The sequence below is a fragment of the Mastigoproctus giganteus genome, chromosome 8 (genome assembly GCF_048544385.1).
Source record: "Mastigoproctus giganteus isolate SK-2022 chromosome 8, ASM4854438v1, whole genome shotgun sequence".
Taxonomy (NCBI): domain Eukaryota; kingdom Metazoa; phylum Arthropoda; class Arachnida; order Uropygi; family Thelyphonidae; genus Mastigoproctus; species Mastigoproctus giganteus.
Genome location: NC_143582.1, coordinates 59,937,733 through 59,962,268, shown reverse-complemented (window position 1 = coordinate 59,962,268; position 24,536 = coordinate 59,937,733). Strand labels below are relative to the sequence as shown.

At 38.1% G+C, this 24,536-nt stretch overlaps 1 protein-coding gene across 1 annotated transcript in view; it reads right to left on the bottom strand.

Moving 5' to 3' along the window:
- LOC150081560 (uncharacterized) overlaps positions 1-24,536 on the bottom strand; it is a 710,435-nt gene that overhangs the window by 71,213 nt on the left and 614,686 nt on the right. The window contains exons 30-31 of the mRNA XM_090380128.1: positions 17,856-17,987; positions 10,401-10,583 (exon numbers count right to left, since the gene is read on the bottom strand). Coding sequence (XP_090236254.1) covers positions 10,401-10,583; positions 17,856-17,987 — 315 coding nt within the window. The remainder of the gene's footprint in view (positions 1-10,400; positions 10,584-17,855; positions 17,988-24,536) is intronic.

Below are 24,536 nucleotides of genomic sequence, written 5' to 3'. Positions count from 1 at the left end.
ATCAAAGTTATTCCCTATATCCAGTTCTTTTGTGACTGCATCATAATATCCAATCAAATTGGTCAGGCAAGACTTTTCCTTGACAAAACCATGCTGCGTCTGAGCTATAACTGCAGTCTTGTCTATATGATCCTGCAGTGCTTCTTTAACCAGTGCCTCCATTAAATTTCCTGAAACAGAAGTTAAACTCACAGGTCTATAATTATTTGTGTCAGCCTTTGATCCTCCTTTGTGAATTGGGGTCACATTTGCATATCTCCAGTCCATGGGTACCTCCCCCGAGTCCAAAGAAGCTCTCATAATTATGGCTAAGGGTTTGCTTACTTCCTTTGCTGCCTCCTTTAATATAACTGGATAGATCCCATCCACCCCGGGTGCCTTTTTTATGTTTATCCTCAACCATTTCTCCTCCACTTTCCTGTCAGTTATTACAAAATCATCTAGCTCACTGCCAGTGTTTACTTCACCTCTGCCATTCCCCTTCCTGAATAGCTCCTCATGTGTAAATGTAGATGCAAGATACTCGTTTAGTTTGTTAGCCACCTGAGCAGGATCCTCAACAGTTGAACCATCAATATCCAGTGGACCAATCTGGTTCATCCCTTTCCTTCTAGAGTTTACATAGGTAAAGAACTCTTTGCTGTTTTTCTTTGCATCCTTTGCCAAGGATTTCTAATAATCTGCCTTTGCCTGCTTAATCACCTCTGTGACTTGGTTATAGACCAGCTGATATCTACTATCCATATCACCCATTAATTTATACATATCCCATGAATTTTTCTTCTCTGCCATATGTCTCATTAGTTCATCTGACATCCATTTAGGTCTAAACTTTTTTTAACAGGTCTCTCCTGTTAACAAGTACAGACCAGGCTGAAAAAAAGTCTGTCCCTTGAGCCTTGCACAATCTTTCCAGGGCCGGATTGATCGACAAGGCTCTCATCATATACTGCCTCCTATCGTGTCTGGGCAGAATTGCAGACACTTTCAAATTCAACCCTAATTCACGGCTTTTTTTCAACAGTGACCTGTACTTGTTAAGTAATTCCACCTGTCTCCTACTCTTAATATCATTAGTGCCAACGTGTACAACAATATCACCTTTTGTGCCCTTAAAAGATGATATCTGCTCTACAACGTCATCAACCTTTGCCCCTGTTACACCTATCCTTTTTACATACCATGTACCCCGTTTCTCTGAGATTAGAGTCACCAACTACTAGTTCCTGTGGAACCAGCACATTCTGCCTTGGGGGTTGCGTGATGATCAAGTGCAGGCTCTGGCAATGATGTGGGCAGCTGAGAGCTTGATGGGCCCTCAATTTAGATCCCTCGAGGGCATCCATCCTATCCTTCAAGCTCTCATATAGGCTCATAAGAATGCTGAGTTGTCGCCAGATTTCCTTACACTCCTTAAAGACATCCCCCATGGCAATATCATGTCCCGTACCCGATTGCTCTACAAATATCAAGCAAGCAGTGCATTTTAAAAGGCTGTGATTCAGAGGGCAACTGACCCCCTCAATTCTCCCCTGAACCACATGTGGACATGTGTTTTTGTAATGGGCGGCACCTAGAACGTCAGTTCATCTCCGCCTCGTATCTCTGTGAAGAACAGTACCACTGTAGAAGGGCCAGAAATAAGTAGTGTATGTTTGTGTGTATTATGTGTGTGTTCTGTTGTTGTGTCTGACCGCTTGGCTACCCAGAATCATCAGTCACCTGGACAAATGATTCTGGGTACTCGTCCACACCACGGGAAGGTGGGCCAGTCTCAATGGAGCTCGCACTGTCTCAATTCGAGACTCTGACCCACCTGATGTTGGCAAAAGATGGGCCAGATTCCTCTGGGGGGCCCACTCCTCTGGAGTGGGCCCCCAGCACTTCCATTAGCTTGAGCCACGGCACTTCCATTAGCTTGAGCCTTTTGCTTTGCTACACACACACAGCAAGACCTATATGTATTTACTGGATAACTCTTTTCTGTAGCAGCATGTTAGAGAAGTAACAAGAGGAATAAATTAGCATTAGTTGAGGCATAGATGCAAGAAACCAAGCTTATACAGAATAAGCGAAAAAAAAAAAAAAATCCTTCCAATTTCGCCCATCCGGTCACTCCAAATGTTGGTCTAGTTCAGCCTTAAATTTATTTAAGCTATCAACTTCCACACCAACAGATGGAAGTCTGTTCCAGCAATCAACTACCCGCTGGCCAAAGGCAAACGTCTGCACATCTATTCTACAACTGTCTTTCCTAAATTTAAATCTATGCCCCTCAGGTTCTTAATCTGAGCAAGCAGAAGTGTCCCATCAGCATTGAGCCTGCTCAAACCATTCAAGGCATTATACACCTCAATCAGATCACCATGCAGGTGGCTAGTCTCCTGATGCTGGAACTTGCAGAACTTAAGCCTTTATTTCAAAGCGCACCTTGTTTTACTCTCACCAATCATATCACCCTTCTCTGTACTCGTTCTAAAATGAGGCCTCCAGACCTGTATACAGTACTCAAGATGAGGCTTCACCAATGCCTTATACAAAGGGATAATCACCTCCTTGTCTCTGCTAGCAAAATTCCTATATATCATTGACAAAACTATATGACCTGCTCTGGCCGCCGTCTGCACTGCTAAGAAAACTTCATATCTGAGCACACAATTACCCCCAAGACTTTTTCAATCTCCACCTCCCTGAGTGTAGTACCACACAGTTGGTCAGTTTCTCTTGGGTTACTGCTACCCATATGCAGTATTTTGCATTTGTCAATGTTAAACTTCAGGTGCCACTTTTCAGCCCATCTGCCTAACTTTTCTAGATCCTGTTGCAGTAGCATACTGTCTTTGTCATTAACAATCCTGCCAACTTTTGTATCATCTGCAAACTTGGACATTAAGCCTGATATACCTTCATTGATATCATTGATAAATACACAAAACAACAATGGGCCCAGCACCGAACACTGGGGGACTCTGCTAATAACATTAGTCCATGTAGAACAGTGTCCATTTATTACCACTCTCTGCCATCTCCCACTCAACCATTCCTTTCTCCATTGAAGTAACTTTCCCTTAATGCCATATCACTCCAATCTGTACAGTAGTCTTCCATGTACAACAGTATCAAAAGTCAAACCAACAGGTCTGTAATTATTCCTGTCACCCTTTGTGAATTGGAGATACATTTGCACATCTCCAGTGCGTGGGGAGTTCAACCGAGTCCAAGGATGCTCTCATAATTATGGCTAAGGGTTTGTTTACTTCCTTTGTAACCTCCTTTAATATAACTGGATAGATTCGATCTGCCTGTTTTATATTTTAACTTCAACAATTTATCCTCCATTTTGCTCTCAGTTATTACAAAATCACTTAATTCCCTGTTAGAGTTTGATAAACTTCTGGCCTTCCATTGCTTGAATAACTCCTCATGTGTGAGTGTAGATGCAAAATACTCATTCAGTTTATCAGCTACTTGAGCAGGATCATCAGTGGTCAAACCATCTATGTTAAGTGGACCAATCTCATTCAACCCCTTCCTTCTAGAGTTCACATAAGTAAAGAACTCTTTGCTGTTTTTCTTTGTGTCCTTTCCCAAAGATTTCTCATAATCTGCCTTTGCCAGCCTAATGTCCTTTTTGACATGATTACAGACTAGCTAGCTTGTATCTACCATAAGCTTCTGTATTGCCTTAAAATTAATATGCATCACATGCATTTTTCTTCTCTTCCCTAAATGGGAAGCCCTGAAGGCTTCCCATTTAGAATTCACCGTTGGTAGCATCATCAGTTGATCCAACTGTATATAATTTAAAAACTGTCTGAGACCAGTTTTTAAAGTAATTACAGACCAGTTAGTTTAACTTCTGTTCCAGGTAAAATAATGGAGTCGCTGGTTAAAGATGCATTGCAGGATCATCTAGACAAGACTGCAGCAATAATTCAGACACAGCATGGGTTTGTTAAGGGAAAGTCTTGTCTGACAAATTTGATAGGATATTATGATGTGGTTACAAAGGAACTGGATGCAAAAAATAATTTTGATATCATATATTTGGATTTCAGGAAAGCTTTTGACATTGTTGCGCATGGAAGACTATTGTACAAATTGGAGCAGAATGGTATTAAGGGTAAGTTGCTACAATGGATAAAAGGATGGTTAAGTGCTAGAAGACAGAGGGTGGTAATCAATGGGTGCTGCTCTTCTTGGACTAATGTTATTAGTGGAGTCCCACAGGGTTCGGTGTTAGGTCCACTGTTGTTTTGTATATTTATCAATGATATTGATGAAGGTATATCAGGCTTAATGTCGAAGTTTGCAGACGATACAAAGGGTGGCAGGGTGGGTTGTTAATGACAGTAATGGCAATGTGCTACTGCAACAGGATCTAGATAATTTGGGCATATGGGCTAAGAAATGGCAACTGAAGTTTAACCTTGACAAATGCAAAGTACTACATATGGGTAGAAGTAACCCCAGAGAAACATACCAACTGTGTGGTAATACACTTAAGGTGGTAGAAAATGAAAAAGACCTGGGAATAATTGTGCAGTCAGATATGAAGTTTTCTGAGCAATGCAGACAGGCTGCCAGGGCAGATCAGACAGGCTGCCAGGGGTTTTGTCAATGATATATAGGAATTTTGCTAGCAGGGAAAAAGGAGGTGATTATCACTCTGTATAAGGCAATGGTCAGGCCACGCCTTGAGTACTGCGTACAGGTCTGGAGGCCTCATTTTAGGAAGGATGTAGATTTACTTGAGCATGTACAGAGAAGGGCAACAAGATTGGCGAGGGGAATGAAGGGATCCTCTTACCAAGAGAGGCTTAAGTTCTGCAAATGGCAGTGGCTGGAGACTAGGCACCTGTGCGGTGATCTGATTGAGTACGCTGGTTGAGCACGCTGAATTCTGATGGGATCCTTCCACTTGTTCAGAATGCGAACCTAAGGGGACATAAATTCAAATTAAGAAAAGACAGATGTAGAATAGATGTGCGGAAATTTGCCTTTAGCCAGCGGGTGGTTAACTGCTGGAACAAACTTCCATCTGTCGTTGTGGAAGTTGATAGGTTGAATAAATTTAAGGAGGAACTGGACAGGTATTTGGAGGGAATGGTGTGATTTTTTTTTTTTTTTTTTTGTCTGATGCTGCATAAGCTCATACATTTGCTTTCTTGCATCACATACCACTACTACTACCACTGTGGTAACTTTATAAAAACAAAAATCCTTCCCTATACCCTTAATGGTAGTTACATCTTTAAGTAAATCCCACATCAGTACACTGTGATCACTGTCACCTAGTGGGTCTGCAAATTCTTAATGCATGAATAATCACTGCTGATAATTAGGTCAAGGGTATTTTCCCTCTGGTTGCTCCTTGAACCTGTTGCTGTAGAAAATAATTCTCCAATAAATCCACAAAAGTCTTGCTAGCGTGCGAGTGACCAAACTACAAGTTACAGTCAATATCTGGAAAGTTAAAATCCCCCATTACAAGACATTCTGATTTCCTGGCCCATTCTATTTCTCTGCACAACTGTCATTGTACTCATCAAAGTCATTAGGGCTATAACATACTTCTACTCTCATTTTCTCTTTCCCAGTGTTTATGTCACACCAAACAGACTCAACATTGTGCTGTCCACCCATGTCAACTGGATGCACTTCCTTAGATTTTATGTGTTTCGTAACTAACAGCTTAACCTCTCCTCCCTTTCTACCCTGTCTGTCCTTTCTGTACACATTGTACTCCCCAAATTCCAATTCTGCATTGCTTATATCTGTGTGATATCATGTCTCTGATATCCCAACAATATCTGCCTTTGATGTCTTGATCAGCACTCGAAATTTATCAATTTTATTTACTATATATCTGGCATTAGTGTACATGCAAGTATACATGCACTTGTTCTTACTCTTAGTTACCCCCAACACAGCCCATGTATTTATTTTGTTCCATGATGACTCCCAGCAGCTCTTGAAGTCCTCAGCAACTTGCTCTCTAGGCTGCTGCTCATTACAATAGAAGCAGTGCAAGAATCACTCTCACCTCTGCCTGCAGCTATCGTTAATATTTTAGTTTGTGAATCTCCCCAATTTAGCAGTTTTCTGACCCACCTAACACTGCCTTGATAGCATCAGCAAATATTCTTGCACCCTTTCTATTTAAGTGTATCCCCCCCTCTCCCTGTAGAAGCAGTCTCCCCTGTTAGCAAGCACAGACCATGCTGAAAAAATTCTATCCCGTGAGCCTTGCACAATCTCTTTCCAGGGGCCAATTGATTGGCAAGGCTCTCATCATATACTCCCTCCTATCGTGTCTGGGCAGAATTGCAGACACTTTCAAATTTAACTGTAACTTATGACTTTTTTCCAGCATTGACCTGTACTTGTTAAAACATGAAAGACTACTGCACAGTTTGGAGAAGTATGGCATTAAGGCAAGTTGTTGTGGATGATTAAGGCAAGTTGCTATGGATAAAGGGATGGTTGAGTGGGAAAATGCAGAGAACAGTAATTAAACAACAATGCTCTTTGTGGACTAATGTTATTAGTGGAGTCCCCCAGAGTTTGGTGTTGGGCCCATTGTTATTTTCTATATTTACCAATGATATAGACGAAGTAAGCTCAATGTTCAAGTTTGCAGACGATACAAAAGTTGACAGGGTTGTTTATGATAGTAATGACCGCATGCTACTGCAACAGGATCTAGGAAAGTTGGACTGAAGTTTTACCATTGGCAAATGCAAAGTCTGCATATGGGTGGCAGTAACCCCAATGTGATGTACAACCTCTGTGGCACAACACTTCTGAGTAGTGCAGAATGAAAATAATCTGGGGGTAATTGTGCAGTCAGATATGAAGTTTTCTGAGAAGTACAGATGGTCTGAAAGAGTAGCTCATGGTGTCTTGTCAATGATATACAGCAATTTTTGGTGCCTCCATAGCCAGGTGGGCAGGAGCAGCAGTGAGTAGCATACGCTTCTTGATTAGACTGGGGTTCGAGCCCATGACCAAATACAGAGGATGTGGAAAGGTCAAGGAATGACCACCACATATCCCCGGAGCAATATGGCCTTAGTTGCTAATGGTCCTAAAAACCAAATAACAAACAACAGGAATTTTTCTAGCAGGGATAAGGAGGTAATTATCCCCTTGTATAAGGCAATGGTCAGGCAACACCTTCAGTACTGCATACAGGTGTGGAGTCTCATTTTAGGAAGGGTATAGAGCTACTGGAATGAGAACAAAGGGCAACAAGATCGTTGAAGGGAACAAAGTGTTGCTCTTACCAAGAAATGATTAAGTTCTGCAAATTGCAGCATCTGAAGATTAGGCACTTCCGAGGTTATCTGATCAAAGTGTATAAGGCCTTGAATAATTTGAGCAAGCTCAATGCTGATGGAATTCTTCCTCTTTCTCAGATTACACACCTGAGGGAGCAAAAAATTCAATTTTGGAAAAGGCAGTTATAGATGTGTGGAAATTTTCCTTTAGCTAACGGGTGGTTGATTGCTGGAAGAGACTTCCATTTGTCGTTCTGAAAGTTGATAGCTTAAATAAATTTAAGGAAAAACTGGATAATTTTGAGCGAATGGATGGGTGAAATGGAAATTATTTTTTCTTTTTTTTTTGGCTGATTGTATAAGCTTACTTTCTTGCATCATATGCCTCTATTAATGCCAATGCTAAATACTAGAAGGAACACAATCACATTGTTCCATTTGATATTGATGGTTTGACTGTTAATGTTCTTCCTCAGGTTGCTGACAAACTGAATAGGTATTTTGTATATACATTCAAACAACGGGAATTCCTTAGGAAAGGGGGAAAGCCAAGTGTTTATCAAACTTCATCAGGAAGCTAAATGATATTGTGATAACTGAAAATGGAAATGGAAGAAAAATTGTTGAGGCTAAACTTAAAAAAGTAATCTTCGGCGGTTATGGGAGCTAACCAGTTATATTCAGGGAGGCAGTAAAGGAGGTTAGCAAATTTGTACTCAAAGTTATGAGAGCATCTGTGGATTCAGGAGAGGCCCCTATAGACTGAATGTATCCCCAATTTACAAATGGTGGGAGGGTAATCAAATGGTGACATGAATAATTATAGACCTGTTAAATTAATATCTGTTCAGAGAAAATAATGGTGTCACTGGTTAAAGAAGTAATGCAGGACAATATAGACAGGAGTGCAGTTATACTTCAACCACAGCATGGATTTGTTAAGGGGTGATCTTGTCTGACTAATCTGTTTGGATAATATGATATAACATACTGGATGCAAAAAATAATTTTGATGTAATATACATGGAGTTCAGGAAAGGTTTGATGTGTTTGCACATAAAATAAATTGGTTGTTGTTGTTAGTTGGTTTTTAGGAGCATTAGCAACTAAGGCCATATTGCTCCGGGGATATGCGGTGGTCATTCCCTGACCTTTCCGCATCCTCCATATTTGGTGGTCACGGGCTCGAACCCCGGTCTAATCAAGAAGCGTGTGCTACGCACTGCTGCTCCTGGCTACAGAGGCTCCAAGAAAATAAATTGGATGCCATTAAGGGAAAGTTACTGATAGGGACTAATGGATGGAATTATTCTTGCTCAGACTACACATGTAAGTGGGGAAGGATGATTGCAAGAATAAAAACTGAGGAAGAATGGTTGCAGAACAGATGTGCAGAAGTATATGGTTTGAATAAATTCAAGAACTATACAAACTATATATTGTAAAGGATGGACAGGTGATGTGGACAGGTTTTTTTGGCTGATATTGTAGAAGCTTGCATCATTTGCCACTACAAGTACTAATACATATGCATTTATGTGCCAGTAGCAGCACAGATACTTCCAGCGAATATGGCTGATATACAAATTTTGTTACATTTAAAAAAATGGCAGCAAAAAAAAAAAAAAATGCAACTTGATAGCAATTTAAACAATATAAAGATAGGCATGAATCAATAAAAAAGGTTGGTGACCCAAATCTTTAAGATTCTTCAGTAACCACTCAAAAACATCAATTTTGCTGCTGCTGCTATAATTACACGATGATATTTTTATATAACCCTGAGGAACCTTGCAGTTCACGAGTAAATCTCTGCATAATATTGATATCATAGTACATCACCACTTACTCATGAGTTGTGTCAGTATGCACACTGGATATTAATATTGTTGAAACAGAATATAAAAACATGCACCTATTTTTATTCTGTTTGCATATATGTTTGCAGATGAAGAAAATTATCAAATAATGTGATAACTTTTCAGGAAAGATTATAACAGCAGCTGACTTCATTATGATCTGGAAATTAAATAACAGAACTCCACACAGAAATTGCCAACCACTCTGCCAAAGAAAGTGATCTGCCAGGAAAGTTGCTGTCATAACTTTTTTTTGTCATTATTTGAATGATAATTAGCATGTTGCCATTGCATACAAAAATTATTAGCCAGCATGATGTTTCTGGACTGAAAACCTTGCAAGAACATATCTGTCAGAAATATCCAGTTCTCCATACAGGTAGGTGGATGCTCCTTGATCACAATGAATGGATGTTATCATCATGGAATGTCTGTCCAGAAGTTATCATCATAGAGGGCACTATGGTGACTCAATGATGGCAATGCTCACAGATATTCCCCCATGACAACGATCCATAAGCATTGCTACAGTTGTCCTGGAGTACTTGGCTTCTATCAATATCAAGTATGTACCATATATTTTGATAGTTAAGACTGGGCACCTAGTGATTACACTTTTCCCTATATTAAATAAAACATTATTTGAATGATAATTAGCATGTTGCCATTGTATACAAAAATTATTAGCCAGCATGATGTTTCTGGACTGAAAACCTTGCAAGAACATATCTGTCAGAAATATCCAGTTCTCCATACAGGTAGGTGGATGCTCCTTGATCACAATGAATGGATGTTATCATCATGGAATGTCTGTCCAGAAGTTATCATCATGGAGGGCACTATGGTGACTCAATGATGGCAATGCTCACAGATATTCCCCCATGACAACGATCCATAAGCATTGCTACAGTTGTCCTGGAGTACTTGGCTTCTATCAATATCAAGTATGTACCATATATTTTGATAGTTAAGACTGGGCACCTAGTGATTACACTTTTCCCTATATTAAATAAAACATTAAGAGATGGGAGGGAAACAATAATCTCTATTCTACCAAAGCATTAGAGGAGAGTTTGAAGAATATTTCAGAATATTTTAGAATGCGTGATCAAATTAGGGACTATTTCGAAATGGATGATCAAATTTTTGGTATACATTAAGGCAAATAATTAAATAAAATCATTCTTTTTTGGATATTCAAAGATACATGTAGTCATGCTCATGCAAATTAAATAAAACATAAAAAGCAAAAACATACCATCATATATTAGTGGATTTCCATTTCTAAAATATACCAGAGCAGGAAATGTTTTGATGCCATAACGTTTTGCAAGACCAGGATCATTAATTTGTACCATGTGGATGCCATACAAGTCAGTGTCATCATCAATATTTTCTAATTCTTGGAGGGCATGATTACATGCCCGGCAATGTCCTTTATCTACAATAATTTAAAATATAAATAAACAATCAGTCAATTAAATATAAACACCAATAAATCTTATAAAAATAAAGTCCCTCTCCAAATAGAATTCATTTAAAAAAATAATAAAATAAATAAAATAATAATAACGATTCTTTCAATTTCACACATTCAAGAACTCCCTAACACCTAAGTAATGCACCATTACATATTAGCATTAGTAGAGTCATATTTTATATGTTTTATGAAAGCATATTTTTGAAAGGATGTAGAGCAGCTGGAATGGGTACAGAGGAGGACAACAAGATTAGTGAATGAAACAAAGGGTTGCTCTTATGAAGAAGACTGAAGTTCTGCAAATTACAGTGCCTGGAGACTAGGGAATCTGACTGAGATGTATAAGGACTTGAATGGTTTGAGCAAGCTCAATGCTGATAGGATTCTTCTTCTTGCCCAGATTAATCACCTGAGGGGACATAAATTCAAATTGAGGAAAGACAGTTGTAGAATGGATGTACGGAAATTTGCCTTTAGCCAGCAAGTGGTTGATTGCTGGAACAAACTTGATAGCTTAAATAAATTGAAGGAAGTGGACAAACATTTGGAGGGAATGGATGGGTGAATGGGAAGGGTTGTTTTTTTTTTTTTTTTTTTTCTAGCTGATGCTGTATAAGCTTGCTTTCTTACATCATATGCAGTAGCATACTGTCATTAACAACCCTGCTAACTTTCGTGTCGTCTGCACACTAGGACATTAAGCCTGATATACCTTCATCAATATTACTGATAAATACAGAAATCAACAACAGGCCCAACCCTGGGAGAATACACTAATAACATTAGTCCATAAAGAGCTGTGTTCATTGATTACCACTATATTCTCCCACTCAACCATCCTTTATTCATAGCAGCAACTTGCCCTTAATGCCATACTGCAACAATTTGTACTGCAGTCTTCCAACAACAGTATCAAAAGCTTTCTGAAATCAAAGTATATGATATAAAAATTATTTCTTGCATGCATGCAGTTCCTTTGTAACCACATTATATTATCCAATAACACTGGTCAGAGAAGTCTTCCACTTAACAAACCCATACTTTATCTGAATTATAACTGCAGCCTTGTCTAGATGATTCTACAGTGCTTCTTTAACCAGTGACTCCATTATTTTCCCCAGAACAGAAGTTAAACTAACAGGTCTGTAATTACTCGTGTGAAATGTATCTTCAATTCTCCCTTTGGGAACTGGAGATCCATCAGTTATATAAAAGATCATCCGCTATATAAAATGTTAAATATAACTGGAGATCCATCAGTTATATAAAACTGGCATGAAGGGAAGTAAGCAAACCCTTAGTCCTAATTTTGAGAGATCTCAATCACCCCAGGTGCCTTGCTTATGTTTAACTTCAATTTCTCCTCCACTTTGCTCTCAGTTATTACAAAATTTAGCTTCCTGTTAGAGTTTGATAAGCTTCTGGCCTCCATTTCCCTACAAAATTCCTCATCTGTGAACGTAGATGCAAAATACTCATTCAGTTTGTTGGCTACCTGAGCAGGACCATCGATAAAGTGAACCAATTTGATTCACCCCTTCCTTCTAGAGTTTACATATGGAAAGAAGTCTTTGCTGTTTTTTCTTTGCATCCTTTGCCAAAGATTTCTTGTAATTTGCCTTTGCTTGCCTAACCTCCTTTGTGATTTGATTACAGACCAGCTTATATCTAGCATAGGCTTTACTGTAACCTGTTAATTTATATGTATCCCATGCATTTTTCTTTTCTACCACATGAACTAATGTCTCATTAGTTCATCTGACATCCATATAGGCCTAAACTTTGAACAATATTTCTTATTTGGTATGAAAAGCCTATTAGCTTCCAAGATTAATTCACTGAATGCTTCCCATTTAGAATGTGCTGTTGGTAACGTCATCAGTTGGTCCATCAGATTGGTAACGTCCTGTTGGTCATCAGATAGCCCTGCATCATTTGTTTAACCAGTGACTCCATTATTTTCCCTGGAAGAGAAGTTAAGCCAACAGGTACGTAATTACTCTGTCACCCTTTGATCCTCCCTTCTGAATTTGAAATACATTCATACATCTTCAGTCCACAGGAACCGCCACAGAATCCAAAGAAGCTCTCATAATTATATCTAAGGGTTTGCTGCATTCCTTAATATAATTGGATAGATCCCATCCATCACAGGTGCATTTTTTTACATTTAACTTCAACAATTTCTCTTCCAATATTCTCTCAGTTACTGGAAAATCGTTTTCCTCTTAGAGTTTGATAAACTTCTGGCATTCATTTCTTTAAAGAATTCCTTATGTGTTAATGTAGATGCAAACTACCTATTTAGTTTTGTCAGCAATTTGAACAGGATCTTTAACAGTTAAACAATCAATATCAAATGGACCAATGTGATTCATCCCCTTCCTTCTAGTGTTTACATTAGTAACAAAATATTTGCTGTTTTTCCTTTGCATTCTTTGCCAAAGATTTCTCATTTTTCTTGTCTTGCCTAATGGCCTGTGTGACTTAATTGCGGACTAGTTTATATATACTAGAACCTTCTGCATCACTTGATAATTTATATGCATCCCATGTATTTTTCTTCTCTTTCACATGTCTCATTAGGTTATCTGACATCCAATTAGATCAGTGAACAGTATTTCTTAGATTACAGAAAAGCCATCATAAAAAGTACAGGGAGAATAGCTGACTGAAGATCTAAATGGAACCAAACATATTTGTAAAATGAATTAGGAATTTTTGTGAAGTTTAGACCCTTTAGCAGCAATTTGAACAGGATCTTCAACAGTTAAAACAATCAATATCAGGTTATATAATGGAAGTGAGATTACATACTGGCTAATCTAGATGATTCCTACATTTTTTCGAACTATTTTGGTCAATGATATCCAGTGAACAGTCTCCAAAATCCTTTATAAATCTTTTCATTCAAAATGTAAGGAACATTGTATCTCACCATTATGTCAACGTAATGGTAAGATGCTTACATGTATGCCAATGCTAGGATATAGTAAATAAATTTGATAAATCTGAAGTCCAAGACATCAAAGGTGGATATTGGTGGTATATTGGACACATCATGGCACACAGATATAAGCAGTGCAGAATTGGAATTTGGGGAGTACAATGTGTACAGAAAGGATAGACAGGATAGAGGGTTTATGCTGTTAGTTAAGAAACACAAAATCTAAGGAAGTGTAGTGTAGTGTAGTACCAACTGTGTGGTACTACACTTAGGGTGGTAAAAAATGAAAAATGCCTAGGAGTAATTGTGCAGTCATATATGAAGTTTTCTGAGCAATGCAGACAGGCTGCAAGAGCAGGTCATGGGGTTTTGTCAAAGATATACAGGAATTTTGCTAGCAGGGAAAAGGAGGTGATTATCCCTTTGTATAAGGCAATGGTCAGGCCAGGCCTTGAGTACTGCATACAGGTCTGGAGGCCTCATTTTAGGAAGGATGTAGATTTGCTTGAGAGTGTACGGAAAAGGGCAACAAGATTGGTGAGGGGAATGAAGATCCTCTTACCAAGACAGGCTTAAGTTCTGCAAATTGCAGCTACTGGAGACTAGGCACCTGCAAGGTGATCTGATTAAGGTGTATAAGGTCTTGAATGGGTTGAGCATGCTGAATTCTAATGGGATGGGTTCTTCCACTTGCTCAGATTATGAACCTAAGGGGGCATAAATTCAAATTGAGGAAAGACAGTAGTAGAGTAGATGTGCAGAAATTTCCTATTAGCCAGCGGGTGGTTAATTGCTGGAGCAAACTTCCATCTGCCGTGGAAGTTGATAGCTTAAATAAATTCAAGGAGGAACTGGACAAACATTTAGGGAGAATGGTTGTGTGAATTTTTTTTTTTTTTTTTTTTTTTTGGCTGAAGCTACATAAGCTCATATGCTTGCTTTCTTGCATCACATGCCTCTATTACTATTAGTAAGTGCATGCAGTTCACATTGATCGTCAGTGCAATGTCGAGAGTTTGGCGTGATATAAGCACTGGGAAATCAAAAATGGGAATAGAAGTGTGTTATAGGCCTAATGGAAATCAAAATGGGAATAGAAGTGTGTTATAGTGCCCCAGTAAATCAGATTTTCTTATAATGGGGGATTTTAACTTCCCAGATATTGATTGGAGCATGTGAGTTGGTAACTCACATACTAGCAAGACATTTGTAGATTTATTGGATGATTGTTTTCTACAGCAGCATGTTTGAGATGAAGCCAGAGGGAGTTATATTTTTTTTCTGATTATCAGCAGTGATTATTCATGCATTAAGAATGTGCAGATAAAGGAACCACTAGGTGGCAGTGATCAGTGTACTGCTGTGGGATTTACTCAAAGATGTAACTACCATCAGGGGTAAAGGGAAGGGTTTTTTGCTTTTGTAAAGGTGAGTACAGTTGTCTTAGAAGTTTTTAAATTCTATGCAATGGAACCAACTGATGATGTCATCAACAGCAAATTCTAAATGGAAAGCATTTCAAGGAATTAGTTTTGGAAGCTACTAGGCTTTTCATACCAACTAAGAAATACTGTTCAAGATTTAGGCCTAAATGGATGTCAGATGAACTACTGAGACAAGTGGCAGAGAAGAAAAATGCATGCGATGCATATAAATTATCAGGTGACACAGAAGGCGCCTCCGTAGCCAGGTGGGAAGGAGCAGCAGTGCGTAGCACACGCTTCTTGATTAGACCGGGGTTCGAGCCCGTCACCACCAAATACGGAGGATGCGGAAAGGTTAAGGAATGACCGCCGCATATCCTGGAGCAATATGGCCTTAGTTGCTAATGCTCCTAAAAACCAAACAACAACAACAACAGGTGACACAGATGGCAGATATAAGATAGTCTCTAATCAAGTCACAAAGAAATTTTTTGAGCCATGCAGACAGGCTGCAGGGCAGATCATGGAGTAATGCCAATGATATACAGGAATTTTGCTAGTAGGGAAAAGGAAGTGATTATCTCTTTGTATAAGGCAATGGTCAGACCACACCTTGAATGCTGCGTACAGGTCTGTAGGCCTAATTTTAGAATGGATATAGAGTTGCTTGAGCTAGTATAGAGAAGGGCAACAAGATTGGTGAGGGTAACAAAGGGTGATCTTACCAAGAAAGGTCTGCAAATTGCAGTGTCTGGAGACTAGGCACCTGCGAGGTGATCTGATTGAGGTGTATATAAATTAAATTCAAATTGAGGAAAGACAGTTATAGAATAGATGTGTGGAAATTTGCCTTTAGATAGGGGGTAGTCGATTGCTAGAATAAACTTCCATCTGTCGTGGAAGTTGATAGCTTGAATAAATTCAGGAGGAACTGAACAAGCATTTAGAGGGAATGGACGTGTGAAATGTTTTTTTTTTTTTTTTTTTGCTGATGCTACAGAAGCTTCTTGCATCACATGCCTCTACTATTACTAGTTTAACTTTAAAAGAGACAATCGATATTGATGACAGAAAAGATGCTGGAGCTTTGCTCTGGAGACTAAACATGGTTTAGTCTTCAAAGCAAAAAAGTTTTAATGCACTGGATGATGAGGTCAGTCACCACCTGGTATTGCTTAGTGATATACAGAGGGTCAATGTTTGACCATCTGTATCACTGAAAATTGTGAACGCCACACCTCAGCTCTTGCTTACTTTGGCTTGCACCTGGATGATCATCTCCAGTATACTATGTAGCATTTTTAAAGCTTCCACATAGGCAAAGTCACGGAATATCTAAACTTTGCCAAAATTTGGTCCAATTAACTCTCAACTGAAACCTAAATATCATATCCATCAGTGTTTTAGTCTACCAAATGCAACTTTAGATGTCATAGCTGGAAGAATGCTCAGGACAGATCAAATTGGGATAGCATGTAGCATTTTTTGAAATAAAAGATTTAACTTTATTTTTATATTATATCAAATGACTAAACTTTAATTTTAATCAACTTACAAAATAAGAGCTGCAAGTTTGCATTCTCAGACTAGATTCCAGACCTCTCTTCTTGTATTTTGCAGATAAATGAACAGTCCATGTATGGTTAGTGAAAGCACATACCTTAGCATTATTATCATTATTAGCCATATGGTGCAAGGAAACCCCAGGCCTTTGCTGCAGCAGGCAAAAAAAAAAAAAAAAAAATTCTGAGTTACCCTGAGAGAGAGAGAGAGAGAGAGAGAATGATGATATCCAGCTCAGGACCATGGGTGTGCCAAGCCCCTACTCACCAGCATTATTAGCAGTGGGATAAGTAGCAGTAGTAGCATGTGATGCAAGAAAACAAGTGTATGAGCTTATGCAGCATCAGCCAAAAAAAAAAAAAAAAAAAACACACACCATTCCCTCCAAATGCCTGTCCAGTTCCTCCTTAAATATAGTTAACCTATCAACTTCCACGACAGATGGAAGTTTGTTCCAGCAATTAACCACCCGCTGGCTAAAGGCAAATTTCCGCACATCTATTCTACATCTGTCTTTTCTTAATTTGAATTTATGACCCCCTAGGTTCGTAATCTGAACAAGTGGAAGGATCCCATCAGAATTCAGAGTGCTCAACCCATTTAAGGCCTTATACACCACAATCAGATCACCGTGCAGGTGCCTAGTCTCCAGCCACTGCAATTTGCAGAATTTAAGCCTCTCTTGGTAAGAGGATCCCTTCATTCCCTTCACCAATCTTGTTGTCCTTCTCTGTACACGTTCAAGCAAATCTACATCCTTCCTAAAAGGGCAATTTAAAACAGAAACAAGCTGGAATTATGAACATTAAAAACAAAAAGAAAATGTGCTCATTGTTATGAAAGGTAGATCAGAGAAAGATGATTTTCAAAGAAATAAAGTCAAATTCTTATGAGTGATTTGTCAAGTTGAGAGAGCAGTCAAGTTCATATGAATTTGACTGAACTGGATAGAGATATATTAAGTCAAAATATATCAAATAGAGAACATTCCAGAGTAACAAAATCTTTGATGAGGAAGACCAGAGCAGACAAATGCACATGTATTGCATTTAAAGCAGAAGGAATTACAGAGTAATTAGGTTTGGATGAATAAAATCAATGGTGGTCAAGCAAACCAATAGTTAAACTTCCATTAGAAAAATGTGAGGTTTTAGAAGAGTATAGACAGAAACAGACTTCATTCACTTAGAATTGGTATCACATATATTTGTGAAATGAATCAGGAAGAATGGTGTTAGAGTACTACAGAAAGGGAAAAAAAAAGAAGAAAGAAATCCAAGGTACAAAAATTATACTTACAGAAAAATACACCAAGGTACTGAGTCTGCTCAATCAGCTGTTCCAACATTTCTTTATTAACTGTTTCAATAGTATCTTCTGCCTTCTGATGAACTAACCACTGTAACACTTCTTCTTCAGCTGCCAAGTCACCTGTTTTTTTTTTTGTTTTTTTTTATGAATAATATTAACAAATTATTGAACTGCTATGAGACAGAAAAATATCTTTATCAAAAAAATCAGGAGTTTATATTTAAAATTTTTATACCCTTTCTAGAGCAACCCAGAAATACAGGGTGCTTTTTTATTCATCACATTATTTCTTTCTTTGTAGTTTCACAAGCTGTAACTTTGCATCATCAACATCATTACCCTGTAGAGAACAGTCTGTGGATTTGGTTGGAAAAACTGAATATCTCCAGAGTTGTCCAGGAGATTCTGCATTAAATTTCTTACAGTAGGGTGGTTTATGACTGCTATTCTGAGGTGTATGAACAAAGGCCTGGTGAACCACCAACGTTACCTGATTTAAACCCAATTTAGGTTTTCTCAAAAATGAAGTGTCAGAAGAATCTGCAAATATTCCTGCACTGAATGAAGTAATCAAAGATTGAAAATTTTTTTTTCTGTGTTGGAAAGAACACTGCAGCATGTTAAAGCATGAATTTTCCAACACTTTGCAATATAGTTTAAGTATTAATTTATATTTCTAAACAATATACTCTTCAGAAGAACATATAAATATATGTTCTTCAGATAAATAAAATGGTATGATGAATAAAAAATCGCCCTATATGAGATGAATAAAAAATCATCCTTTAAAGCAGAGAGCTGGGTACTTACTATTTCATATTAATTATTCACTTTCTACTTCATATTAATGGCAAGAAATTTTACTTAGTAGAAGACAGATAGGGTGAGAGTTCTCTACAAGTCTGTTATTCTATTTTAAAGCATACTTCAGCTTGTTCAATCTTATATTTTAAGTCTATCATTCTGTGTATTCTGTGTTGATAGTAGTAGGTGTTCTAATGATTTCTTATTCTAAACTTTGGCTAATGACATTTTTTAAAGTCACTAATTTTGTTTCTAAGTCCATATTTAGGAAACTGAAGAGTGTGAATTTTTTATGATTGATTAGGCAAAGTTGAAGAGGTACAGGGATGTCTCGTAAGTTCAGGGTTTCTTATAACGGGCCACTCTATGTTTTGAGTATAAAGTGAATCAGGTATGTGCTGATTTGTTTATTTTTGTACAATGTCTGTAGTATTTTTTAAATTTATTTATTTTTTGTGCAGCCCTGCTGTGTATATACTGATAAAGGCCAATCAGTGAAGTAGTATAAATGTACTGTAGTGTAACACTGGGTTATGTTGTTCGTTTGTTGTTGTTTGTTATTTGGTTTTTAGGAGCATTAGCAACTAAGGCCATATTGCTCCGGGATATGCGGTGGTCATTCCCTGACATTTCCACATCCTCTGTATTTGGTGGTGACGGGGCTCGAACCCCAGTCTAATCAAGAAGTGTGTGCTACACACTGTTGCTCCTTTCCACCTGGCTACGGAGGCACCTATGTTGTTCGCCTTGAACCACTTAGCCCAGAAGGCAGCAAAAACTAGTGGAGCTCTCTTCTCGTGTGGAAAGAAAGGGGGAGATTGAAAAAAAAAAGTGGATCAGTAAGCTGATTTTATTACAGTTCTTGTGACATGGTTATCTGAAGGCCAAAATATGTCCGTATTTAATTCCAGCTTTTCATAGTTAGCTATGAAATAATTAAGGCGACGGGGGGGGGGGGAGTATTCTTATACATCTAAAACAGATGTTTTTGTCAAGAAATAAACTATTCAAACATTTTATACATGATACATAATTTTAATAAATGAGCATAATGGGGGATTTTAACTTCGCAGATATTGACTGGAACTTGTGGATTGGTCACTCGTACACTAGTAAGACTTTTGTGGATTTATTGGACGATTGTTTTCTGCAGCAGCATGTTAGAGAGGCAAACAGAGAGGGTAATACTCTTGATCTGGTTATCAGCAGTGATCATTCATGTATTAAGAATCTGTAGATAAAAGAACCACTAGGTGGCAGTGATCACAGTGTACTTATGTGGGATTTACTTATAGATATAATTACTATCGGGGTAAAGGAAAGGGTTTTTGCTTCCGTAAAGGTGACTACAGTGGTCTCAGACAGTTTTTAAATTCTGTACAGTGGGATCAGCAGCAAATTCTAAGTGGGAAGCATTAAAGGAATTAATCACAGAAGCTACTAATCGTTTCATACCTATTAAGAAATACTGTTCCAAGGTTTAGGCCTAAATGGATGTCAAATGAATTAATGAGACTCGTGGCAGAGAAGAAAAATACATGGGATACATATAAATTAACAGGTGACAGTGAAGGTATGGTAGATATCAGCTGGTCTGTAGTCAAGTCAAAAAAAAAAAGGTTAAGCAGGCAAAGGCAGATTACGAGAAATGTTTGGCAAAGGATGCTAAGAAAAACAGCAAAGATTTCTTTACTTATGTAAACTCTAAAAGCAAGGTGATGAATCAGATCGGTCCACTTCATATCGATGGTTCAACTGTTGATGATCCTGCTCAGATAGCAAACAAACCGAATGAGTATTTTGCATCTACATTCACACATGAGGAGTTATTAAGGATTGAAAATGCCAGAAAGTTATCAAATTTTAGCGGCGTGCTTCATGATTTTGTAATAACTGAGAGCAAAGTGGAGGAGAAATTTTTGAAGTTAAACATAAGAAAGGCACCTGAGGTGGATGGGATCTATCTAGTTATATTTGTTCAACTTCCTTTTGAAACAGCATGATGCATTTAACTCTTACTTTCAAGAATATAATAACCAGAGTAATAACCAGTTCACGACAGTTTGTTTTCTAATTGCGTTTACTGAAGAGGAAATCCACTGAATCGCATCTAGGATGCTGAGTTTCTTTGCAAGGTCACTCGCACATGTTACATCATTCATATTTGCAATGAGACGTCTTAAAACACATTTTCTGTAGTGAAGTTTAAAATTTTTTATTATCCTTTGATCCAAGGGCTGACACTCTGCAGATGTGTTTGGTGGCAGAAAAATGATTTGAATGTTGGACAATTCAATGTGCCGGTGAGATGCAGCATTATCCATGAAAAGAATAATTTTTCTGTTTTGACGAATCATCTTTTGGTTAAAGTGACTTATCCATTCGCTCATGATATCTCGTGTCATCCACGCTTTTTTATTAGACTTCCAGTCAACATTCAAAAGATTTAACTTTATGCCCTTGAAACAACGAGGATTTTGTGGTTTTCCTATAATAAGAGGTTGTTCAAAGTCTCCCAGCATATTTGTACACAATAGTACAGTCAAGCTTTCCTTAGAAATTTTTCCGCCCTGGCACTTTTCGTTGTTTAGACTCATTGTTTTTTTCAGGAAGAGCTTTAAAAAACAACCCTGTTTCGTCACAGTTGTAAATATCCTTAGCTTCAAAATCACGACATAAATCTTCCAATTTGACAGTCCACTCTGTTACAACCCCAGTATCAACAGTCCACCTTCACCACTTACGGTTTTCCAAGAAATTTTATGCCGAGTTTTGAACTTGTCTAGCCATCCCACAGAAGCTTTGAACTCATTTACTTTACTCCCATAGATTTTGCAACCTCCAAAGCCTTTTCCCTAATAATAGGCCCATTAATGGGAATTTTTTTAGCCCGTGCGCGATAAAACCACTCATACGTAACATTGTCAATTTGAAGTCCAACAGTTTTCAGGAATGATTTTTGAACCTGATCATTTACGTGTTGCCAAAATTGTTTGAGCATTTCATTTTTTTTCTTTAGGATGTCGCTTACCTGCATCTTCCCAATTTTGAATTTTGCAGTTTGCCGATCATATGCATTAATGAGTTCGACTTTATCTTTTAAAGTTAAATGTTTACGAGAAGACATTGTGCACTTCACACGACACTGAACAAAACTGAAACTCAAAAGACGAAAGGCCGACAAAATCCCCCCTGCACACACCGAATTCATCAGAATTTTTACACGTGCCTTAAAATTGTTGAAAAAGGGTTTAGAACCGCGATGTAAACCTTGATAAAATTCAGAGAAATCGGAAATAGAAAATAAACACACGATTGAGGCAATACGTGGAAGAAAAGTTCCTAGAAAAGGGGCTGTGAGCTCGCCCGCTGTCCGTTATTGGGAGATCAAATTAAGTGCTAATCTAAACGAAACTGCAGATTGCCTGTCCGCATCTTTTAGAGAGAATGTCCGCTAGACAGAAGCTGAAAACACGTTAAAACCAATAGAGGAGAGTTGGGGAATTTGAAAATGTCCGTTGTAGAGAGATGTCCGTTAAAGAGAGGTGTCCATTAGGAGAAGTTTCACTGTATACACAGTGGCAGACAAAAAAAACTGCATCACTTGTGAATTTTGTAAATAATGTGTTTTGCGCTGCATTGTGGGTTGCAGAAATGTTCGAAATGCATTTGTTAGATGGGATATATATATATCTCTGTAAATTAAATCCAATAAAAAGACTCCACCTGATATACTTAATTGCCATAAATATCTTCCCAAAGGGTAAAATGTGTAATTAATGGAAATGTGAGAATTCATGCAAATGGCAATCATGACAACCAAACATACATTTTATTGCATTTAGGTGTACAAACTGAAATGACAAGTTAACGTAATAGTATTATGTACTGTATATCAGCAAAATAAGTCCAAGATAATTTGTTGTTACTCCTTGAGCTGCAGTTACAGCCTTGCAATGAGCTGGCATAGATTTAATCAACTTCTTGAATATACAGTTGCCCAATTTCATGGTATCACAACCTTACAATGCTCTCCTGCAGCTGAATATTACATGTTGGCTTCTTCTGAGCAATTTTAGATGACATTATGTACCAGCAATTTTCAATAGAGTTCAAATCTGGACTGTTGTTAGGTCAGTCCGACACTGTAATGCCAGCTTTTCTGAGGTATGACTGCACCTTAAGGGAAAAAATGAGGGAAAACATTGGTAAGTATGTTTTAAGCCTTGTGAGACAAGAAGACAAACTCATCATTAAATCTAAATAGCATAAAACTTACCAATTTTGCTGTGTGGTAAGGTGCTGAGTCCTGTTGAAAAATGCAGTTTTGAAGGTCTGTGTGGTGATCCCTAATAACAGGTTTCAGGCATGCCTCCAAGATAGCAGTGTAGGTTTCAGGCTGTTTGTTTGTTTGTTATTTGGTTTTTAGGAGCATTAGCAACTAAGGCCATATTGCTCCGAGGATATGCGGTGGTCATTCCCTGACCTTTCCGCATCCTCCGTATTTGGTGGTCCCGGATTCGAACCCCGGTCTAATCAAGAAGTGTGTGCTACACACTGCCGCTCCTGCCCACCTGGTTACCGAGGCGCCCAGGTTTCAGGCACTCCTCTAAGATAGCAGTGCATTCACTGTTCCATTAATAAACTTAATTTGCCCCACCCCTTTGCTTGTTATGCATCCCCAGACTATTTGACCGGCGGGGAACTTTACAGTCAGTGCTATGCAGTCAGGATGGTATGTTTCCAATTTTCGTCTTTTCACATATTGCTTCCCATCTGAGCCATGCAGGTTGAATTTTAATTCATCAGAAAATATGGCGATGGCAATATGGCCTTAGTTGCTAATGCTCCTAAAAACCAAATAATAATAATAACAACAACAAGGCCATCTCAAAGTCAGTTTTAGATCTGGAGCATGGCGATTACGAAGGTATAGCAGTTTCAAATATTGATCTCGGGAAGGTGTAGTCACTCTCTTACGGTCTGATCCAGGTCTTCTCTTCACATCACCAGTTTCACACTTTAATTTCAGCACCCAGGATACTGTTGACTGGTGGCAGCTTATTTTATCAGCGATAGCATGTGTAGAAAGCCCTTCTTGGGACAGAGCAACAGCTACACTTTTTTTCTTGGTGTCAACTGAACATATGGAGCCATGCTTACACCCTTTGCAAAACAGGATACTAGTGAGTGTATATATATCCTTCCAACACTGTATTTACAGAAACGGCTGATGCAATACCTTACAATTACTGTCTGATGCGGCAAAAGTGTTATCTGATGCAATACCTTTGCTTTGCGACAAACAAAATGACTGTAATCAAACAATATTTAATACGTTTCGCTACAAATGTTACTTTTTTTAAGGTGATGCAGTTTTTTGTCCACCACTGTATATATAAAAGAAAATGGAAATATCTGAAAAGAATTAAAATAGGAAATTTGACCAGTGATGCACCATCTACTCAGAGAAACTAAGAGAAAAACAGTGCTTCAACTGACCTTTCAACCCTGCAATGGGCTTGATTGAGTGACCATAATCCTTAACACAATGGAATCTTGTAAGCAAACGCATGCTTGACTAGCAAAACAGTACTACTTAGAGCCATGAAAAATGCACAGAAAAATATAAATACCTACAAACAGCAACTCTAGCGAGGATAAAGTGTTTAATATTTACCTTAAAACTGCACTTAGTAAAAGCTGTTATTATAATTATTAAATTATAAACTGACAAAATAATATTAGAATCTGTAGCAAAGAGGAACCAAAAGATGCAAAACTCTATAATGTGATGAAAGAACCAATGGAAAAGTGTGTGCTAGGCAGCAAAAAGTGTAAGAAGCAATGAAGTCTGAAATACTG